This window comes from Danio rerio, chromosome 5 (genome assembly GCF_049306965.1).
Source record: "Danio rerio strain Tuebingen ecotype United States chromosome 5, GRCz12tu, whole genome shotgun sequence".
NCBI lineage: Eukaryota > Metazoa > Chordata > Actinopteri > Cypriniformes > Danionidae > Danio > Danio rerio.
The window spans coordinates 53,904,137-53,928,840 of NC_133180.1; the positions used below are offsets into that span (position 1 = coordinate 53,904,137).

The following is a 24,704-nucleotide window of genomic DNA, read 5'->3' on the forward strand; positions in this document are numbered from 1 at the left end:
AAAATGTGCTGGATAAGTTGGCGGTTCATTCCGCTGTGGCAACCCCGGATTAATAAAGGATTAATGAAGTCGACAAGAAAATGAATGAATGAATATTAATATAAACAGAAACACTCTCGCACAATACCCAGCTGATCTAGTCATTGCCTATAGCGACATAAAGCACAGCTTTCTTTTTTCTTGTCAACAAAAAAGGCAGTGTGGTGTGCCTCGCGTTTTTGGAACGTAAAAGCGCGCTCAGTGTGATCGCCCCATAGTCTTGTTGTTTGTGATTTTTAGCACTTGTGAAGCACATTGGGTTACATTTAATTGTGCTATATAAATAAACTATCAATGTCATTAGCCCCTTACCGGCAATTTTCCGGAAAGGTGTGTATGTGTGAACAGGCCCTTTTTGAAAATACCGGTAAATTCCTTCTGGCTATTTTCCGGAAAGAGAAGTTGTAACATTACCGGTAATTTGCCGGAATGCTGCGCTGTGTGAATGCAGAAGGAAGATTGCCGTAATAAGCGCGTCCACGTCTAGAACGGGCTGACGTGAGACACCTGCTTTAGCCAATCAGAACAGTCAGACGCATTCACGTGCGCGTGGTTAATGAGAATAAAAGCCTTTGAATATTTTTTCCAGACACATTTAGCTGCTAGATGTTAGATAATGTTTCTATGTTCCTTCTTAATGCTGTGTAAATAATTATCGATAAAATGTTTATGATAATCCGTTGTTTGTTTACCTTCAAGCTTTGCGTGTGCCCGTGAGCGCCCATAGCGCCAGCACACACACATATCATGAACATCTCGACATGCGAAAGTGTTTCCCTATGTTTTCATTAGAGTTGTACTCAATACTGATCCATCCGAAGAGTTTGTAATGTAGTCAAATGTTTACAAACACAAGCGCAGCCGTTTAGAGGTTATTTCTGGTTAATGATGTCAGAATTTACCGGCATTTTGCGATGGATGTGTAAATGCTCTTTTCCGGAAAAATTCTGTAACGTCCTTGCCTGTGTGAACAGCGTTTTTTTGAATATACCGGTAAAGTAGTTCCGGAAATTTTCCGGATATTTACCGGTATCACGGTGTGAAAGGGGCTATAGTCATTAAATCAATGCAAATAAAATAAAAGGTCTGAGGTCTGATTTACTTTTTTTTTTGCAGCTATAAGCTATATTGTACAAATGTAAATTAAATGTTATCTGTCAACACCAAGACAAAAAAAGTAATATTAATAAAAAAAAATAATAATGTATATAATAATAATTGAGTTAAATTATACTGATAATTTTATAATGCAACTATAAAAAAAATATAAAATAACAAAACATATAATAATGGTCGCACTTTTCAATAAGGTTTCGTTAATGTGAGTTATTTACTAACATAAACCCTTTACTGTATTATTCAATGAACAATACTTATACTTATTGCATCATTAAAATCCAAATTCATGCCTGTTAACATTTTGTTAATGCATCCCGAGTTAACATGATCTTACAATGAATGACTTTACTTTTAATAACTTAAGCTAAGAAAGATTATTAAAACTGTAATAAATGTTCATGTTAGTAATTACAATAACATTAACACAAACCTATTGTAAAGTGTTACTATAATAATAAACAGTTTTCAATATTATACATTATATTACGTCTATTATTATATTGAATTATTACTATTAGCAGCAGAATAGGCAAAACATCTCTTAAAAAAAAGCATATGAACATTAGAAATGCTGTTATATATTTACAATACTTGTTTTTCAAACCGTTGAATCACAATATCTGTTACAATATTAGTTTTGGACTGAACTGTCAATGTATACCCCATACAACAACTCCAGCTATTTCCAGCCAAGTGCTATTTGATCCCATCTAGAAAGTGTGTGAGATTCAGAGGGTGTAGAAGAGAGACAGACAGCAGAACAGTGAGTGTGGGATGAGATGACATAAAACTCCTTATACAGCACAATGTTCCTGCGTGCTGCTCTTTAATCGGAGGGCTCATTACATAAAGCCAAGAGCCAAGTGGGTCAGGCTCTGCCACTCATCCCACCAAGCACACGGATCAAAGATGCTTAGGCTCCATCTCATTTTTAGAAAGGAATAGAAAATGAAGGCCGTGTCTTCTGATCCCCGACAACGCCGTGCAGCAGTGAGAAATTACAGACGACTGCACAAAAACGCCATCAAACTTTCATTTAGCTTCTCCAATGGGACTTATAAAAAGAGAATGAAAGCGAGAAAAAGGAAACGCGCAGTCGCTGCACTGTGATTGTGTCAATATGTATATTGATAACAACTGCATGCTTTTCCCCATGGGTTCTCAGTGAGACTGAAGAGTGAATGACAACAGATCTCTACATTTATTTACTAAATAAAAAGGACAAAATATAGACTTATTTCAACAGACCACACACACACACACACAGAGCTATATTTTTATGGGACTTCCCATAACCCAAAGCTCACAGGAAATAATCTGCATTTTAATCTTTTTAAAACACTTAATTTCAAGTGATTTATAAGCCATTTTCCTTATGGGGAAGCTGTTGGTGCCTGTAATGTTTTTGGCATTATACAGTATATATTACCGGTCAAAAGTTTGGGGTCAGTAGGATTTTTAAATATTTTAGAATAAGTTTATCCTGCTCACCAAGGCTGCATTTATTTTACCAAAAATACAGTATAATTTGTTAAATTGTAAAATGTTATTGCACTTTAAAATATATGTTCAAAATTAGATTATAATTTAATCTAATCATTTATTGCAGTGATTTTAAAGATACATTTTCAGCTTTATTACTCCAGTCTTCAGAGTCACATGCATGATCTTTCAGAAATCACTCTAATACTAGTTATTATTATTATTATTATTATTATTATTATTATTATTATTAATAGTTATTAAAGCAATAATGACTGGAATAATAAATGTATTTTAAATTACATACTGTATACTAAGGCAGCAGAAAAAAAGAAATAAAATTTTATAAATATTTACATTTTTCAATATTAACAATGTAATACTTTTTTATATTTAATAAATGGCGCCTTGATGAACGAAAAAAAAAAAAAAGACCTCAAACTTTAGACAGGTAACCTATATAAACACATATTTGCTATTTAAACTGATATTAATGACATAAAAAAATCAGAGAGAGATGACATTATATCTGATTCATTACCAATAAAACACTTTATTTTTAAACTCGATTTCTTGCAAATATGAAATGGTCAAAAGTGAATTTGTGAACATTAAATTACCTAAAATGTTTTAAAAACTTGTTTAAATTGTGTTGGAAAAAAAAGAGAAAAATTGCAGTCAAAAATGATTGCTCCGGAAACAAATGAAGAACCAATTTAATTTAGGTTCGAAATATTTAATAACTAAACACATTCTAGCTGAATTCTAATTTCTTTACACACATGCTCTTAAATTTAAAAGTCTACTCAAATTGATCAATGATTATGACTTTCCATCTCTTTAAAAACAGTACCAACTTTGATTTGTGCTCAAATCAAAGCATTTAGGAGTTAACAGTTTGTTTAATTGTCAGACCAATGCCAAATCTAAATTATTATGAGGTCAAATATTATGTACAGTATATTAAAATGTAAATGAACACACTAATTTTACTGAAACAAACATATTAAATTTACAATCCACTGTTACTACTATGGCTGTGCTGATCCTAAAACAGAAATTTAAACAGCTTTATAACAAGATATGCTGCATTTTAACACATAACAAATAAATGATAATTAAATTGCAGCAATTTTGCATTGTTGGAAAGTTCAGATCCAGAAAAATAATTGTTTCTCTCCCAGACTAGTTTTATGACAAACAATGCTGTGAAAGTCTATTGAACTGCAATTTGGGAACTTATTGAACTGTAATTTGGAAATCGTGACAATTTTACCATGACAGCAAAAACAGGTAAGACTCCTATCTTTATTGTGAAATTATATACAGCTGAAGCCAGAATTATTAGCCCCTGTTTATTATTTACCTCCATTTCTGTTTAGAGAAGATTTTTTCAACCCATTTCTAAACATATTAGTTAATAACTCATCTCTAATAACTGACTTCTTTTATCTTTGCCATGATGACAGTAAATAATATTTTACTAGATATTTTTCAAGACACTACTAGCTTAAAATGACAAAGGCTTAACTAAGTTAATTAGGTTAAAAAGCAAGCTATAGTAATTAGGCAATTTATTGTATAATGATGGTTTGTTCTTTAGACCAAGGGTGCTCAATCCTGTTCCTGGAGATCTACCGTCCTGCAGATTTCAGTTGCTACCCATATCAAACACACCTGAACCAATTAATTAGGACCTGAACACCACTTGATAATTACAGGCAGGTGTGTTTGATATGGGTAGCAACTGAAATCTGCAGGAAGGTAGTACTCCAGGAACAGGATTGAGCACCCCTGCTGTACACTATCAAATATATATAGCTTAAAGGGGCTAATAATTTGACCTTAAAATAGCATGTTTCATATTTTCAGAGTGACACTGAACATAATAAATCACATAATATATTCCGTACACATCTTTCAAAATGGCACACAGGAAAAGAGTGGACTGCTTTCATGAAAAAGAAGAAAGTTTTATGTAGTTTTTCCAAAAGTATGCTTGACTTCTCATTATAGAACTTACATGATAGAATAAAAAAAATCAATCTGAGGCGCTTTGTGAGAGAATATTGAAATTACCACGTAAATTTAGAAATCACACAACCACACAAACATTTATCATATATAAATCTTCTTGATGACTTCATGTGACGATTGACCGCAAAGCAACGTGTCTGGCATATTTGGTATATACAACATTTCATGATTTTAGCTAATGAAAGTCATAATCTGACACAGCGACTGTTGTAAGTGACAATAAAAACCATGTCATCTGAATGGGGATTTAATCAAACCAAACCTGAGAAAGTGTGAAAAGTCATAAAAATACACACAAAAATCCATACCAAAAAAAAAAAAAAAAAAGTCACAATTGTTCATGAATCTTTCCTCGAGAATCCGGATCAGCAGCAGCATTCACTTGAAAGGAGGGTGGGAAAGTACAAGCAAGTGAAGATCTGTCATTGACAATGAGAGATCAAACAAGTGGATTTTGCTGCATCAGGGGAACACGGTCACAGGCATTCAATCACACACAGACACTGGGCTCTGAGGACATGGAATAAAGCCGCCTCTATAGACTGAATGCAACATGCGCCAGTGACTCTCCATTGAGAGAAATACATGGACCAGTGACACTCTATACGTCAGCAATACGCACCAGTGAGCTTACACAAATGGGCCAAACGACTGAGCGCCAACAGTTTCAATCAAACATATCTTTATTAGGACATTTGAGGAGAACTTGGAGGAAGTTAACATAAGGGTTAATATGGTTTTGCATTTATAAACTAGTTTTTATTTTGTGTTATACATTTCAGTTTGGTTTAAGTTGGTTTTTATCCCTTGGTTTGCTAGCTTTAGTTTATTTTTTATTTATTTTTTATTGTGAACATGTACAGCATGGATCAACAAACTTGTTACTGGAGGGCCGGTGTCCTGCAAATTTTAGCTCCAACTCTAATCAAACACACCTGAACAAGCTAATCAAGGTCTTATTAGGTATACTTGAAACACCCAGGGAGGTGTGTTGAGGCAAGTTGGAGTTAACCGTGCAGGGCACCGGACCTCCAGGAATGAGATTGGTGACAACTGATGTACAGTGTAGAGCACAATTTAATGTTTGCAAAACTTACATTAACTGTTGTGCAAAAAATAAAAATAAAAAATAATAATAATAATTAAATAAATACATTAATAAACAAATAAATAAAAGTAAATAAATAAATAAATAAGACTGAACAAAGACGGAAACAAAAAAAAAACATACAAATAAAACAAACAAATAAATCAATAAATAATTAATTTTGAATCATTATGATTTTATAACTGATAAATTATTTTATAATTATTCTAATTTTGCCTTATTTAAGATAATATGAGCAAACATGCCTAGTTTATAATTTTGCCAAGCAAAAAGGCATTTTCATAAATTTTTAAATATAGATAAATTTATTTATGAGTAGCAGTCATGTGTGTAGCAGTGCAATATAGGTGTGTATAAGCACTGGTGAGAGGCATACGTTGCCTTATCGTCTTTTGCCTTATTGATTATGCTTTAGAGTCCTACTAGTGAAGATATACAGCCATATTGCACTGCTACGAGTGTGACATTGGGCTTATACAACAGTTCGACGGCACAATCGTGTATATAAAAAAAAGAAAATCAAACATAAGGGTCTTAAAATCCTTTTGTATGAGGAACCACTTTCGTCCGCCATTCATTCACATCTGCAGCTGACGTCAGAACAGCAGAAACCATTGCTACTTCATAAACGTAACTTTAGAGCTAATATTTGAATGATTTTCTAGCATAATGTCTAATGTGATCACAAAACAGGTGATTTAATTAGATTATAAAGCTGAGCGGCATGAAATGCCATTAGTCTACAAAAATTTCCCATTATTTCTCTGTTGCAATCAGGAGATCACAATAATTAACCTTGATAAAGCCAGAGCAAAGCAAACACTACCAGATTACTATGGTAAAAAACCCGCAATACAACATACAAAAGAGCGAGATCGATTTAGTGTCACTTAACAGTTTTATAATGATTTGATCAGCTGTAATTTGAAAGTTTTTTGAGAGTTTTTTCTCTTCTAAGGGTTTATTATGCGGTCTCTGCCACCATGTTGTGGCGGAACGTTAACCATCTTTGCTCTGCTGACAAGCTAATGGCTGTCGATGTGCTGAATCTTCGAAATTATAAATATTTAAAACAGGCAAAATGCTTATAAATAGACTGCATAGTCTAAACAACGACATTCTCCCCTAAAAAAGGCCTCAATAGTATTACATTATGTTGTCTTACAACTGCAATATTTGTAATACTGTAGTGAGTCTATTGATCTGTTGTCACTCTATGTGGGCAGAGTAATACACAAGGGTGAGAAGGCTGTACGAGTGCTGTTATTGCAGAATATCGCATGGCTATCAGCCAAACAGATTCAAAATCTAGACAGAACTGTCGAATAAACTAAACAATATATATTTATATGTTGGTTCATTACAAAAGTAATTAATGTTTTTGGTAATTATTCTTTAATTTCAGTTATGTTTAGTGTTAGTTTTTTGGACCAATAGCGTGACAACTCTCAAAACACTCTAAAGCTAAATCCCATTAAAACAGCATTGCATTGTTTCAGGGTCTCGCTCATAAAGGCAAATCAAAAAGAACCATGAAAAGGTGAAAACCACATAATGAGTTGTGAATAAATCAACTGACAAATATCTAGTCCTACATCAAAGGAGGCTTACTTTTTTAACAAATTTATTCTCTGCTCTTATGATCCTTTCATTGTAAATGCAATTAGGGTTAATTACCCACCTGTGTTGGGATTCTTGTAGGGGTGAAGAACAGATAATTACAGTTCAGGTAGACATTAACTAACTTTTGTTAACAATTAATCACTGTTTACACACTGGACACTGTTCTCTTTGTAATTAATGATCAGTTCTAGCAATGAGTAATCTCATCTTAACCCAGGTGAAGCAAAAGAAAGTGTGTGTGTTTCTAATGCGTGGATGTAATGGGGATGGTATGAAGTAAAAGCTGCGAGTGATCAGAGGTTTTGGAGATATAACTGCCACATATACTTGAGGAGTGAAGGTGTCACAGCACGTGTTAGATCAGAGTGTGAGGGTAATGTGTGAGATTTTTCAAGGCTCATTAAACGAGGCATGAGGGCTTTGTACAAATAAGGGGCCGCTCACACTAGACTTTAAAAAAGACAAAGTGGTTTCGGACAGCACAGACTACGAGCAACAGTTTATAAGACCACGAAGTACTGGGCTACTTTTTACACTTTTATATAGAATAACATGATTTTTTTTGCCATAAACATAATATATGGCTTATATTTATTAACGAAAATATCATAATGAAGCAAAATAATGGCAGAAATACAGTCAAACATGAACTTATTCATACCCCAGGCAAATTTCCATTTTAAGTTAGTTTAATTTTACTTTTTTTCAACACTAAAAAAAAAATCACTCATAAGATTTACCTTTTTTTTTACAGTATACGCGGTTGCAAACAATTTATTTGGGCTGAGTTTAAACAAACAAATTAAACTGAACATTACTATATTTAATTTGTTTGTTTAAAATCAGCCCATATATATTTTCAGTGAAATAGCATTTTGTTTACTTATTTTTTAGTCTGGAAATGACACAGACTTCTTTCAAAGAATAATACAATGATGTACAAGAGGCATCAACTTCTCTGCTTTTATTTATATTTGAACAAATAAATTGAGTCAGAATTTGCCAGGGGTATGAATAATTGCCAGGGGTTTGATTATATATTTTATAATATACCAAAATGCACATACCTATGTATAAAAAAATAAAATAAAAAAATACAGGAAACTGGTTTTCAAACATCAAGACAAACTAAAAGTTAATTATACATTTCCAATTTACTTTTTAAAATAAAAAAAACGAATAAATAAATGCAAAATTACTTTGACCATACATGAATGTTTATTTTGAACAGTAATATATATATATATATATATATATATATATATATATATATATATATATATATATATATATATATATATATATATATAAATTAATTATATTATAGTATTGTAATTAATATTATAATAAATAATTTTTATCACATTATTATAGAATAAAAGCAGTTTTTATTGTTTAAAAACCATTTTGAGGTCAAAATTATTAGGCCCTTTAAGTTATATTTTTTCGATTGTCTACAAAACTAACCATTGTTATACAATAACTTGTCTAATTACCCTAACCTGCCTAATTAACCTAATTAACCTAGTTAAGCCTTTAAATATCACTAAAAGCTGTATAGAAGTGTCTTGAAAAAATATTTAGTCAAATATTATTTACTATCATCATGGCAAAGATAAAATAAATCAGTTATTAGAAATAAGTTATTCAAACTATTCTGTTTAGAAATGTGTTGAAAAAATCTTCTCTCCGTTAAACAGAAATTGGGAAAAAATAAACGGGGTCTAAGTTTTTTTTTTTTTTTACTACAGGAAATTATGCATTTATTAATTTATTTTTTAGTTTGGCTGAAATAAAAGCAGTTTAATTTGTTTTATTTTAATTATTATTATTATTATTATTATTATTATTATCATCAGCCTTATTATTATTATTTTTTTTAAGGTCAATCCTATTAGCCCGGTTAAGAATTATTATTATTATTATTTTTTTGGATTGGCCACAGAACAAACCTCTGTTGCCCTGTGACTTACCTAATTAATCTAATTTAACCTAATTAACCTAGTTAAGCCTTTAAATTGTACTGTAAACCATCCACTTCCACTTATTTGCCAATCTCCCTCCTGACTTTTTTTCTTCCACACCTAATCAAATGCAAAGAATGCCTAGCATTTTTCATACTTGGCCTTTGAACAGCAAAAGCATGCCAGGTTAGTGCCGAGTAAACTTGAACTTTCATACATAGTGCAAGAAAAGAATTCATTGCATATCCTTACATCTCCACTCTCTCTCTGCTTTGTGTGGTTATGAATGGAGGTGAATGAACACAAAAGTCTGGTGCTACCACCTCTTTAAACTAATATCATGTTGCAGCCTGAGTTTTAAACATGAGATCCACATCACAGGACTGAAAGATTGAGCCCATCAGGGCCAGACAGCATAATCGCACACACACGCGCACGCACAGACACACAAACACGCACGCACACACAGAAACAGAGAGAGATCCCGACACTGGCATTGTTTCTGTTTGTAATCTATCCAAAGGCTGGTCTGGGCTTCCTCTACTGTTCAGTTGTGCAGGCAATTGGCTTCAGCACCTACAGCGACTGACTGTGGGTCAGTGTGGGCATAAGGCTCAACTCCCCTCACCCAGCGCTGGCGGACCAGGGGGCTTTTCAAGAGATTTGTTCCAGTTTATCTGCATATTTCGACTGGCTTTAGTGTGCTGCTAACTGATAAAATGCTGCCAGTCTCCCCGAGCTCTGCCAATGCTGAGGCTCACTGACCTTCCACTGAAGATTCCTTTTGAACCGGGGGAAAAAAGACAAAAAATAAAAAAAATAAAGGGAAAAATCCAGGCGGGTGGGAGGAGGCTCCAAGTTTTATCACATTGGGAACAAAACAACAGAGACGTCAGAAGAGCTTCCGTTCCCAAACACGCATATATATGCTCATATATCCACACACACAGACACACACAAGCATTCAAAAAATACCAGCATGGTAAGCTAGTACCAGCGTGGCTTCACAGATGATTAAGTGTAACAGACAAGGCTGCTCGATGTCTTGCAATCACACACACACCTGCACAACTTAAAACAGCAGAACTAGTGCGAAAATACTGCCACACACAGTGTTAAAAAAAGCCAAGTGAAAGCCAAAATCAACTTAAACTATGGTGTTTGAAGGAAATGGAAAAAAAAAAAAATAATAAAAAAAAAAATAAAAAAAATAAATACATAAAATAAGATAATAAACTAGAGCTGGGAGATTTTGCCTAAAATCTAAATCTCGATTACTAAATATATTTTAACTCTATTAAGATTAATTATTACTATTATTATTATTATTTTTATTTATTTATTTTTTTTTTGCCCTCATAGTGCATAGACCAGTTTTGTACAGTAAATATGCTCAAATATTACAAGTGAGAGATTTATAATTGAAGGGAGCAATACTTGATTTAAAATAATTTCATTTAAAATAAAAGGAAACACACACCATGTACTATCTATGTTTAATTATTTTTTTCTTAAATTATTCTATTTCTAAACATTTTTTTTCAATGTTTTTCATATTCATAGTAGAAAATAAGCAGCATCTCTTCTAAGTAAAATAACCCTTGCATATCTTGTATATGTATATATATATATATATATATATATATATATATATATATATATATATATATATATATATATATATATATATATATATATATATTTTTTTTTTTTTTTTTTTTTTTTTTTACCTTTTTTAAAACATTAATGCATATCTCGCATCTTCTGTAAACAAATATTTTAATGTACATAATCATTTTAACTTAATGGATAATATGCTGTCTCAAATCATCTCTAAATCAGATTCTAATCAAGGTCAGTGAAGCGCAGAGTAAGGCTCAAGAGTAGGTCCATCGTCCTTCTTGACCACAGATCACATGTGGCTGCAAAGTGGCCACAGAAGTAGAAATCAGCCACAGCCTTTAACACGTGGCATGTAGGGAAAGTAACTGAAAAAATCTTAGATGGATTATAGGTTCTGGATGTCGATAGCCCTGAAATAAATATACAAAAAAAAAAAAAAAAAGATTTATTCTGTACATAATCATCTAAAAAAAAAAAAATATATATATATATATATATATATATATATATATATATATATATATATATATATATATATATAAATAAAATAGCCACTGTTACAGGAATACACCGAAATCTCAGTTTTAGACATATACTTTTGAATAAATGGCAGTCGCTGAGAAAATGAAGCTTATGTATTGTATTAGGTTTGAAGTAAAATTCCAAGCTTTGAAGACTAAAAACGTAAAAAATAAAATATAGAAATGTAGTGGTCAAAAACGTGAAAATCTTTTTATAGTGAAAACAACATTTTCACAATTGTTATATAGCCACACACATACACTGCCTGACAAAAGTCTTGTCGTCGATCCCAATTGCAACAGCAACAAATAATAACCTGACTTCTAGTTGATCATTTGGAAAAGTGTAGGAAGGCAGATTTTTCCCGATGAATCATCTGTTGAACTGCATCCCAATCATCACAAAAACTGCAGATCTACTGGAACTCGTATGGACCCAAGATTCTGATACAAATCAGTCAAGTTTGGTGAAGGAAAAGTGCCCATTATATTACAAACCACAAGAGAGGGCAAATTAATCAGCAGGATGGAGCTACTTCTCATACTTTAGCCTCTACATCAAAATTACTGAAAGCAAAGAAGGTCAAGGTGCTCCAGGATTGGCCAGCCCAGTCACCAGACATGAACATTATTAACCATGTCTGAGGTAAGATGAAGGAGGAGGCATTGAAGATGAATCCAAAGTATCTTGATGAACTCTGGGAGTCCTGCAAGAACCCTTTCTTTGCCTACCAGATAACTTTATTAATAAATTATTTGAGTCATTGGAGAGATGAATGGATGCAGTCGTCCAAGCTCATGGGAGTCATGCACAATGTTAATTCTTTCTCCACTGCACCATGACTTATTCTTTACTGTACATTATTTATGTTACGTGACAAGATTTTTGTCTAAGCAAAGTCAGACCTAATTAAAAATCAAGGCATGATTATATTTTATTTTGGTAAAATAAGCATAATATAGAGGCCTTAGCCTTTTATATAAGCCACTTCTGATAACAAATGATCAACAAGAAGTCAAGTTATTAGATGTAGCCCTTAAAAACGTATAGCTTGTGATCCAAATATAAATTTTCTGTACATATGAACACATTGTCACAAATGAATAAATGAATGAATAATGAATGAATGAACGAATTAATGAATTCAAAATGTCTATAGGGTCATGTAATAAATTCATAATGAAACAATCCACTAATTAAATTCAAAACCCTGTCCTTCCCCTTATTTCTTGCATGTACAGTAATGAACCATCAAACTAATTAGTCCACCATTAATTGGCCAAAGAGATAAATGAAGCTGATGATAACAAAACTCTATTGTCCTTTTATTATGCTTTTATAATGCACTTCTTAAAAGCCAATCTATAACTGAAACTGGCTCTTGCAATCTGGGGGAAAATTACAACTAACGCTCGAGAGACATTTAAAACAAGATTCATAAAAGATTGCATCGCAGCTCTCCATTAATGTAGGCGATGAGTAAAACGCACACTAATTTAAACTTGGAACTAATGCCATGCACAAATACAAGAGCTGACAGTTCAGCGATAGTTCACTTGGATAAAACTCAACCCAACCCAGAGAACAGTAAAATCAGGGAAGTATTGTCCACACTACAAAAGCACGAATGAAAATATCAAATGACATTTTGTAGTACTGTCAGTCAGCATACCATCTCATGAAGCGGAGTCAAAATATGGGCAGCGCTTCATCTCTTTAGTGAAGGGGTGATGGTCAGGTCAGCCTCATCATCTCCCTGCTCTGGATTACAGATTATAGGCGTAATCCGGCATTGAGGACATGCTGCGAAATACTAAAAACAACCAAGGCCAGAAGGACAAACTATACTATTGAAAACACTGATGCGTGATTAAAATTCACATATTTTAATAAAAAAAGAACAAGGATTTCAGAAGTCATAGCTTTTATATTATATGTCAAATTATTTTACAATGTGCACATACATACAGATGTTGGATTTGTGGATCAGTAAATCACTGCAAATCTTTGAAAATAATAATAATAACAATAATATATATACACTACCGGTCAAAAGTTTGGGGTCAGTTTATATATTTATATATATATATATATATATATATATATATATATATATATATATATATATATATATATATATATATATATATGTATATACGTATATACGTGACATCAGGCTGCATTTTTACAAAATGTAAAATATGTTGCTCCAGTTTAGTTTGGTTGCATATATCAGATGACAAATCCACTAGAGAATGCTGTCTACATTTTTGTAAATCTGAAATGTGCTACTTGGGTTTTTTTTTTTATTATTATTTTTTTTAAGTTTCATATATGCATTCTTTAGAAGGTGGGGTTTGTTGTACAGATCACCCAGTGACCACTGTCCAAATTCCTCCCTAAATCCAACCGATACAGTTTTTAAAAGTAAACAGAAGAGAAAAGTGCATTTTAAACACATAGTTTTACCTTGATTACACTGAGCTTTGACCTTTTTTTGTGGAACTGCTGCCTATAGTGGATCCAAGAAACTGTAGTGAAACTGACTTTGTAGTCAGAGTCCCAAAGAAATTAAAACTAACTATATGATTTTGTTAGCTCACATTGCCAGTTTGCCAGTATGGTGAACAATTGATCTGTGCATGCTATTAAGAAAAAAGAAAATGTTTTCCCTGGTAATCTTTAATTGAAATCTGTAAAAGCAATTCCTGTTTGTTTTCAGTTAAATTGTCAGATTACATACATCTTAATGGGCATGGTAACATATTTAACCATGTTGTAGCAAATACCAGTTTTTTTAACAACAATCAGAAATGGAAAGTAGGAGGAGTCTGTTAGTTTGTAATAACTTTCCCCAAACCTTTTTTCCCATCTTTCAGAATAAAATGCCTATTTTACTACATCCACTCATCTTGCAGTAGAAAAAACGAGCCATACCCACAGTTGTGTCATTTAATATTCAGTTTCTGTAAAAACTGCATCACAAATAAAAAATAAATAAATAATGGTTGCAGCTTCCAGTTCATGGGGACTTTAAGTACATTTTTGTGATTTCACAAAAAAAAAATAAAATAAAAAAATGAAGGCCAAAACAAGTATTTTTAATCAGCCTGAGCTAGAACCAAAATTATTATTTGATAACTTCTGCACGCAGTCCAAACTTAACAAAATATAATACAGACAAACATTAGGACACAGTAAATATGTGCACCAAGTTTTGTCCAATTCTGTCAGTGGGAATCTATGATCAGAACCATTTGATTTATGCATTTGCTATTACTATATATCCTCAAGCACAGGTGTCAAATCCTGCTCCTAAAACGCCAGTGATTTGCAGAATTAATCTCCAAATTGTCCCAACACACTAGCAACAAACAGCTTCATTAGTTGGCTCAGGTGTGTTTAATTCGGATTTGAGCTAAACTCTGCTGAACAGTGACCCTACAGAAGCAGGACTTGACTAGCTTGTCCTAAATACGGATTTGATTTTCAATAAGGATAAGAAAGGCAGAGCGTGAACTGAGATGCACATTTCTTTGCTTACCTGCTGAAACACGAGGGCAGTCGTTGAGCATGGGGTCCACAAGAGTATCCAGGGGCTCAGGGCTCGACACCCAGTTACAGCAGTGCTGTAAGAGGGGAGAAAAAGAAAGAGGGGAGGGAGACAGAAGCAGGCAATTAGGTACTTTAGAAACATGTCACACTGACAGTTTTGGCTGCTTTTTTTGAGTGGGGGAAGAAGTGGGTACAATGCTGGTGGCCCTCCGAGGGGTATGACCTCGCCAACCTCCCAATGTCATCAGTCTGGTTTCTGAGACACCATCTCGCCACTTGTCCCCAGGAGTGTTAGTCTACAGCTAAAACAGGTTTAATTAAGCATGCTTTGTTGAAACAAACAATCACACCCTTAAGCTAATACAGTATTCCATGATTTTGCTCTGTGCATGGTGGCAGAACCAGTCCAGTCCAGTCTCATGAGGAAATGTGACTATTTCACATATTGTAAGAAAAGAGGCTAATTGTACGTGCTCATATGTTTTAATCTGTATGAAAATGCCGCCCCCAAACCCCATCCTTTATTGGGAGATGAGCAATCATGCTAAAATGTGCAAATGAGAACGTACACATTAATACAAATTAGCCACTAATTTAAACATTTACAAATAGGGTTTGGTACCACAAGCGTGTAACCGGTATGCACCGGACCAAATGAAATTCTGTCTCTAATTTCGGTACAACTGGTGCTTCGACAAAGATGTAAAAAGCATCAAAAGGTGCATCAAAAGGCACATATAGGTACACATTGTGTCACATCATCTCTAAACATTTAATTCTAAACAACTTTGAAGAATACACAAACACCTTTGGTGATCTTACACGTTTGTTCTTTTTGCTAAGCAACGTATAGAAGGCCACTTGAGCAGGAGAACACATCTGGTGATCAACTCCCTTCAGATTCATCAACAAGCATGATCCCATTCATCAAATTTGCTTAAACTTAGCACTCTTAAGTATGGCTATATTCTACAAGCAAGGATTCTGACACAGAAAGTGCAGTAGATGCTTTTACAAAAGTTTTGTGTAAGAGGAAAACACGTCAAGCTTGATGAAACATTTGAGGACACAGGGAATCAACTTAAAGGCAGAGAAATGACAGCCTTGACAGCTTGTAACAATATCTGGCACTTGCAATGACTATGTTTATCAGTAATCTGAATAAGACAATAACATGATGAAGGTGTTTACATGAGTTGCTTATTGAACATTCCTTTCACTTTCACCGTTTTACATGTTATAGCACATTGATCGATTAACGAAGTTGCGTCATCATGCTATTCAATGTTTTCGCTGAAGTTTCATGTAATTTAGTTTCATACCACACGCCGAATGGAAAGAAAAAAACTGCTGCATTTTATGATGTTTGTGTGGTCCTGTGACAGCCGTGTGTGTACAGACTGTCTTGTCACCAAATGCAGCAAAAAAGTCCAACAGTACATGATGGTTGTAGTTTGATTGCTGTGTTTCCATGCCTGCACTGCACTTCAATAATGTGACTAAAATCGGCATACTCCACGTTTTAATTTCTTTTCTGCTTAGTTCAATTATGACTTTAGTCGGATTAAGGTCTTCACAAATCGCTATTTACATGGTAGACTTTTAATCAGAGAATTGTCTTATTCATAAAATCGGATAGCAAAAGATGTCCATGTAAATGTACTCAGTGACAACTCAATCTCCAACACTAGAAAAGAGGAGTTCCCTGATTTTGATGACAGCAATGTTAACTGCATAATGCTAATCTTGCATTCATGCTAACCAACAAATGGTCAATAGAAATATAATGCAATTCAAATATATAAAATGTGAATTGATGTATACCAGGGCTATTCAATTGGCAGCCCGCGGGCCGAACCCTGACCCAAGACAAATTGTTATGGGCCTCCAAATAGGGTGACCAAGACGTCAAATATAAATTTATTTCAATCGAAAAATGGCCGCTATAGTTATGAAGTGACGTGCGTCTGTTCAATACAACACGGGTTGTAGTTAAAGGCTGTGCAGAGAGTAAGTCAAGTGACATTAAGTAAGTGACGCAGCCTACCGAAAACATTTGGATATGTTTGTAGAAAAGCCCTTTAGTACAATGCAATGATATCATTAATAGGGATGCAATGATTAGCCGATTTAACTAATAACCATGCATTAATTAATTGTGGTTAATGAACAGTAAAAACTTCTCAATGCTGCGTTTCTGTTGCACGGAACAAAACATGCTGCAACTAAACAAAGTTATGCCACGTGTGTGCTAGTTTAAAGTTCTGAGCTTGTACCGAGGCTAATATGCACGCACATTGGATTAACTATAGCAACAGGCGATTCACATATTCCGTCTTTTTAGCACGTAAGTTCATTATTTACAATGGAAACGGGCACATATTTGGCCGGTGTGCGCATGGCTTGTAAGCGGACCAACACTGTAAAAAATGCAGGGTTCCAAACAATTCATTCATGTTGTTCCAACACAAGTCGATTGAGCTAACTTAAAACTTTTAACAAATGTATGTGGATTGAACATAAAAAACTTAAGATGGCTCAATGAAATCTCAAGAATTGTGTTGATTCAGCTTATTTTAGTTTGAACAAGCAAAATATATATTTTTTGAGTGCACTTGCGCCCTCCAAGGGCACACTGTAGAAATGATAGTGGTGAGATTTGTGTGTGCTTTTTTTATTGCAATGTAAACAAAATATACGTTAGATATAAAAAATATCAAATTATTAAAATGATTATCTATGTATGAGCGCAGATAATAACAGTTTATTTAAATTCTTAACTAATGTATAGCTTAAGTTAACAATAGACCAATACAATTTTTCTTTATTATTATTTCTATTTATTTATTCATCGTTCTGTCATTTATTTCATTGTAAAATTATCTTAAATCAATATGTTTAAATCAAAAACATTTTAAATTTATGAGAGAAATTATAGACTATTGTTTGTATTGACTATTGTTTTGTTTTTTTGTTTTTTATGAATATTTTGTGCTGTATTTGTTAACTGAGCAGCAATAAACAACGTTTTAAAACATAAGCAGTTTTCTTGTGATTTTCTAAACTAGCAGTGTTTTGAATTTAACAAATGCATAATAATCATGATCACCATGAAACCATGATTATTCCTCAAGACTATAATTGTACAACCAAAATCTATAATCGTTGCATCCCTAATTGTCATGCAATTTAATACATAACCTACATAACATATGAATGTGTCTGAATGAAAAAGAAGCCTTCTAGAGCAATACACTGATTTTGTTGTGCTTCGAAATAGAACATTTGAATGTGTTTGTAAAAAAAAAAAAAGCCACTTTTATAAATGCAGTGATGTTATGTAGTTTCAAAATACAACATATTAACGTTTTAACGTAGAAAAAGCCAATGTGGGTGTGTTAAAGAGCAAAAATACAGCATATGGGCTCTTATATTGCTGTTGTGTCATCACTTATATTGCAAGTCATATCTCTCCGGCCCCTCATTTGGGAGGCTTTTCATGAACTGGCCTCCATAACACACTAATTGAATAGCCCTGATGTATACTTTCAACTTTAATTAAATAGTTCAATTAAAATTCTTTTTTTTTTCTTTTTTGTCGTGTAAACTTTTTCCTAGGATTATCTGTCATATTTTTAAGACTCGAAAGTATTGGTTCAAGCACCTTTTAAAAGTATAAATTTAGCACCAGTATCAAAAAAATAAAATAATAATAAATAAAAAAAATAAAAAACAAATGATGCCCAACCCTATTTACAAAATGGCAGTGATATTTCATCTGACAGAACATGTATATTGGGAAAAAAAATCATATTGTTTAAATGGGACAGTGCCTAAAAACACCACTCATAACCATATCCCTAATTGGAGGATGAGCAAATCATACCAAAATGTACAAGTTTAAGTTCCACTAAAAGCCACTAAATCAAAAAAAATTACAAATTGCTATGCGGCAACACTCAGCAGAACATGTATTATGTAAACAATCATACAGTTTAAATGGGCTGTAGAGTCAAAAAAAAAAGTTACAAAGGCATGCATGGAAAAGTGGGGTCTGGAGATAAGATAAAAGAAGCTGAATAGAAGACAGAGAAATTCAAACGAGATTAGTGTATTGCAGCTGGCGTCCTTGTGAAGCGCTGCTTATCTGGGGTTGTTTACTTTCGCAGACATCGCACTGTCAGCCATTACCACTACCGAGGGGACTGTGACCCACCCGTCCACACAAACATGGATGGTAAGACAGACAGATACCCACAAACACAATGCTATCCAACTCTCAACCAAATCCCGAGACGAGCTCCCCTGACAGAGCGGGCGATTGCAGCACCCCAGAAACCCCACAAAAGACACTCGCATACATAAGCAAACACATGACAGAGCCCCAGGTCACATCACACCTCAGCCTGTCAACCTCCTTCACCTCTGAGCCCAGTGTCACCCCAGGGGTCACCACACTCCCACCCTACTGGGACCCTCGATATGTGTGTGTGCATGTGTGTTTGGGTAACAGGGCAGGGGTGTATATTGAAAAGCACAGGAATGGGATTTGGAGTTCCATCAATCTTTTTGGCCATTGTTTAACTCATAATTCTTTGTCTCATGATAAATCAGATCAAAATAGTATAATGATTGTTAGGTTTAGGGTCGTAATAGATGTGAAAGAGGCATCTGTGCTGTACAGAAAAGTTCAATCTTTGAAATCAAGTGGATGACAGAAGTGTAAATGTTAACAATAATGCAAATGCATTATGCAAATATTACAATATTACAATAGGAAGTTGATCCAGAATAAAGTAAGTCAGATGCAAACAAACATGAAGACACTCCTTAAACCAATAATAAGCCAATTTTAAGAAAAAAAAAAAAAAAACATACATGGTTAATATGGCTACATATATTTATCGGAAAAAAAAACTAACAAAAAAAAAAACAGCACACATACTTTTACAGTGAAATATTGCAATACAAAATTTTGTATATAACATTTCATTCATTCATTCATTCATTTTCTTTTCGGCTTAGTCTCTTTATTAATCAGGGGTCACCACACCAGAATGAACCACCAACTTATCCAGCTTATGTTTAACGCAGCGCATGCTCTTCCAGCTGCAACCCATCTCTGGGAAACATGCATACACACTCATTCACACATATACACTACGGACAATTTACCCTACCCAATATACCTGTACCACATGTCTTTAGACTGTGGGGGAAACCAGAGCGCCCGGAGGAAACATACACGAATGAGGGAGAACATGCGAACTCCACACAGAAATGGCAACTGACTCAGCCGAGGCTCGAATCAGCGACCTTCTTGCTGTGAGGTGACAGCACTACCTACTGTGCCACTGCGTCGCCTATAATATGTCTTTAAATATAACTTATTCATGTGATTGTTAAGCTTTTCACAGGCATAACTTGTGGGAAGACATGCAAGTCTTTAGTGTCACAATTACTCTTCACTTATAATTGAACCCTCAGGGGTCGGCGATTGAGTATACACATTTAGAGGCGTCTTCGAGAGATATACATGAGAGACTAGGCATGTACCGGTGATCTTCTGCTCTCTTTATTTGTTTAAAAAAAACAGATTTCTTTTCAATTTAAGACAGCATCTTTGGATATCTTTTTCAGCTGGAGATACTGTTGTCGTAAAAAAATCAAAAAATCTTACACATACAAAATAAAAAAATCTTACACATACCTTAGAAATGGTATGGCAGACAATTTTGGCAGTTTTAAAACGTTGACTTTTCCAAACCGAAGTATATCTTATAAATGGTTATCTTTCTATGCCTATGAGAGAAATGTCAGCATGAAGTTAGGAATTTGCACTTCCCAACTCATTTTGTAAACAAATATCTCACTAGGTAATCCAGACCGGCAGAGTGTCGTCATTAAACCAAATGATGACAAATGGTGCCTGAACTTTTGCTGCTTTATTCAGAATGTGACGTATGTTAGATATGTGTGTATTTTTATTTTATTTTTTTATCTTTTTTACAGTAATTGAACCAGTAAAAGTTTGGAAAGCGTTAACTAAGGCTGCAGTTATTTGTTTTTGCAGCTGGACATTGCTTTACATTGCCCTTGATGGGTGAACATTAGCCAGTGGGGAAGTGTCTTTTGTCTCTCCAGATGTAAATTATTCATGACTACTGTCACTCCCATGCATACAGCATGCTGAGCCAAAATAGATTTTACAAAATGTAAATCATTGTAATGTTTTCTGTGAATGAGAGGACAGAATAAGTTTCACAGAACTGTGAAGTAAATATTCTAGCCTACAGGTCTAGTTACTCAAAAATTGTATTCAGGTCCATTCAGTGTGTTTGGAAGTATTTTAAAGCTTTTTTCCTCCAAAACCTACTTACTACGCATATTTTTTTTTTCCTTCTAAAAAAACACAAGCATGTACACAAATATTTCTTACATATTATTATAGACCACTTCAATGTGGTGATGTCATTGGCCCATGAACACTTCCTGCTTGTAATCAAGCTATTTTATAACTGTAACAAGAGGCAATTCAATCTTAACTTCATGTTAAAACAGCTGTCATAACATTGTTTATCAATATGTGGCTCCAAAAATAACCTCAGATCCCAGAGGGTTAAAAACATAAACTATAATATAATGAAGCTATAATCACAGCACCACCACCACCATGATGGATGATGATAATAACAATAATGATAATTAATAATAATAATAATAATAATAATAATAATAATAATAATAATAATAGTAATAATAATAAAACAACACATACTATTTAAACATTTTTTTTAAACCAGTTTTACTAGCATGTTTTTTAAGCTCAGTTACAGCTTCGATAAGCAGTTGATAAGTCATCCCTGCTTTTGGCATGTTCTCCTTACATGCTGCATGACAAAGTCAGAAAGAAGCTCTGTGCCATGGCTCTGGAGTTCTCCTCTCATTTCTCTTGTCTTTATTCTCCTCTCTTAATCCTGTCAATCGCCTGCGTGCCTGGGTTTGGGGGAGAAGACAACTGCCATTGGAATGAACAGGCGTGCATTGTGTATTTTTAGAATTCCTGCTGCCCTAGTTGTGCACCATGGAGTCGGGCCAGAGAGAGGAGCGCTCCCTGACTGCTGCATCAAGTGTCTTATTGTACAATCTTAATTCATGCCGTCTGGAGAAAGATGTCAGCTGGGCTGGAAGCAAGGGCAGGAATTTCAAAGAGCCGAGTCCCAGCCAGAGTGAGTGGCAAAGAGGCGGGGGGTGGGAAGAGGCTTCAACAGATTTGTCAGGGCTGGCTGATGCTCCACCATGAGTTTCAGATGAAACACAAGGCCAAGGCCACTATGTAAGAGGATGACATAGCTTTAAAGAAACAGATAAAAACATCAAGCAATGGTGGAAGGATTTTTGAGGGATCGAGCTGTGGGAAGCCGTCCAACCTTTTTGAGAAATCTGATGGCTTGTGGTTGTCTTGACTTGGAAAGACAATTAAATCCCATAAATATATAGCTATGTAACATGGCCCTTCAGGTATGAAAAGTACTTATTAGAAGTGTCTGTTTATACAAATGAAAACCAAGAATTAATTAGACTAATTGAATATGAATAAATGCGCTTTTAAGTATTTTGTTTGTAGTCTGGTAGAGAAAAACAGACATTAATTTTAGCATAGCTCTGTTCTTCCTTGAGGATACAGGGCTTCTCTACGTCTGCTGATGCAGTTAATATATGGTTTTCACCTTATTTAGAATGTTAGCTTGAATGTGCAAGGCTTTCAACACAGTTTTTTTTTCCTTAGTGGTTTATCTACTGCAGCTAATATATGAGAAATCTCACACAATTTGTTACACTGTAAAATTACTTGGATAATACAGAAATAGCAAAGTGTCAGAATCCAGAATTGTGTTTTCCCAATAGCTAAAGAGACGTGAACCTGTATGACTAAATCGTGTAGTTCACCCCAAAATGAAAAGTCTCTCACCATTCACTCGATCAAAACCCATTAAAGTTTTTTCTTCTTGAGTTGAACACAACAGCAGCCGTTTTGAAAATGCTGGTTACTGAGATCCATTGATTTCCATCATATTTTGTTGTCCTACAATGGAAGTCAATGGCTGCCAGCAACCAACATTCTCCCAAATATCTTATTTTGTTTTCAGTGGAAGAAAGAAACTCATAAAGGTTTAAAACCACAGGAGAATTGAGACTGTAAATGATGAGGTAATTTTAAATCAGCAACAAACTATCCCTTTAATGATAAAACTTCAGTATGTGGGCATATTCTCACTTGTAACTATTTGCTTATTATTGCATATTGCTTGTGTATAAGTACACATAAACCACATATTAACCCCTTATGCCCACATTCCAAGACAAAGCCCCATAACTTGGGCCCTATCATACAACCGGCACAATAAGGAGCAAGATATGTTTGGTGCGATTTGTTGCTATTTTCAGACCAGCACAACCCTAATTTTTATGTTTTGCGTCACATTGTTTAAAAAAGTAAATCCATTCGCACCACTTTGTGGACTTATGGCCGTGCTGGTCTGTAAAGGAGGTGTGTTAAGGTGCATTGTTGGTGCGTTGCTATTATGAAAAACATAAATAGATGGCCCCATTGACCAACTGCTCTAAAGTCCAGCACCGAGCACTTTAGTTATGCACCTGTGCAGGTCCAAACGCTTATACATTGCTTAATACACACAGTAAGCACAGCAATACACACATATTTTTACTTGTGCAAAAATGAAGGATTAAAATGTTACAAAAATTATTATTTTCTACATAAATATAAAAACCAGCATGCCCTTTTCACCTCGGGGGGCTTTATCAGTTTATTCATGACAATTTGCATTTGTATAATGTTATTATCAGCAATATTATTTATTATTTGCATATTTATATTTGTTTTAATAAAAACAAGTTTAGATTTGTCCACCTGTCAAGTCTGCCATATAAATAGCCAGTGTGCAATGGCAAGACACACGGATGCTTAAAGTGAATGGGAGATGAGAGGCTCATTAAGAGAATAAACACAACTCCGTTAGACTTTTTGAAAGCATATTTTTTCCATCCTTAAAACAGCAAAAGTTGATTTGGACATGCCCTTAATGCTTTTGCGCCATGTGCTCTAGACTTTGTGATCGTTAAAACTTAACCTTTAAATTTAACCACCACAAAAACTAACTACAGTGCATTAGTATTTTCAGGCAAAAGTAATTTTAAAAGTGAGGATTTGTTCTCCAGGATACTTTCCTCGGTGCATCACAGAAGATACTTTGCAAAATATATTAATACATACAAGCAATATGCAATTTGATGTGCTGCACAGTGATAAGAATGTTTCCAGTCTCTCAGACTGGCTTGAATCACAATAAATGATTCCATAGACTCTGTCTCTGAAAGTGCTACGAGTATAACTTGCATACCGTGCATACAGAAATGCAACATGTGCCAAACATCTTCCATAAGCATGCAAGCCAGTTTCCAATCTGTTGTTAGCAATAAAGAAGCTTTCAAGATAAAATATTTTTTCTGTGAATTTCCAACAAAATAATCTCTATTGTTTAACTTATACAGAAAAAAGCAACAACAACAACCATAAATATAAGATATAATCACATGATTATAATTACATA

General features: G+C 34.1%; 1 protein-coding gene across 5 annotated transcripts in view; it reads right to left on the reverse strand.

Annotated features, from left to right (window-relative positions):
* The window catches only part of arb2a (ARB2 cotranscriptional regulator A), a 321,565-nt gene that overhangs the window by 66,595 nt on the left and 230,266 nt on the right, over positions 1 to 24,704 (reverse strand). For 3 of the 5 annotated variants that reach the window (NM_200418.2, NM_001431106.1, XM_073950013.1), the window contains 1 exon segment: positions 15,062 to 15,146. The exons of the other annotated variants lie outside the window; for them this stretch is intronic. In NM_200418.2, the coding sequence (NP_956712.2) occupies positions 15,062 to 15,146 (85 nt within the window). 5 annotated transcript variants of the gene reach the window in all.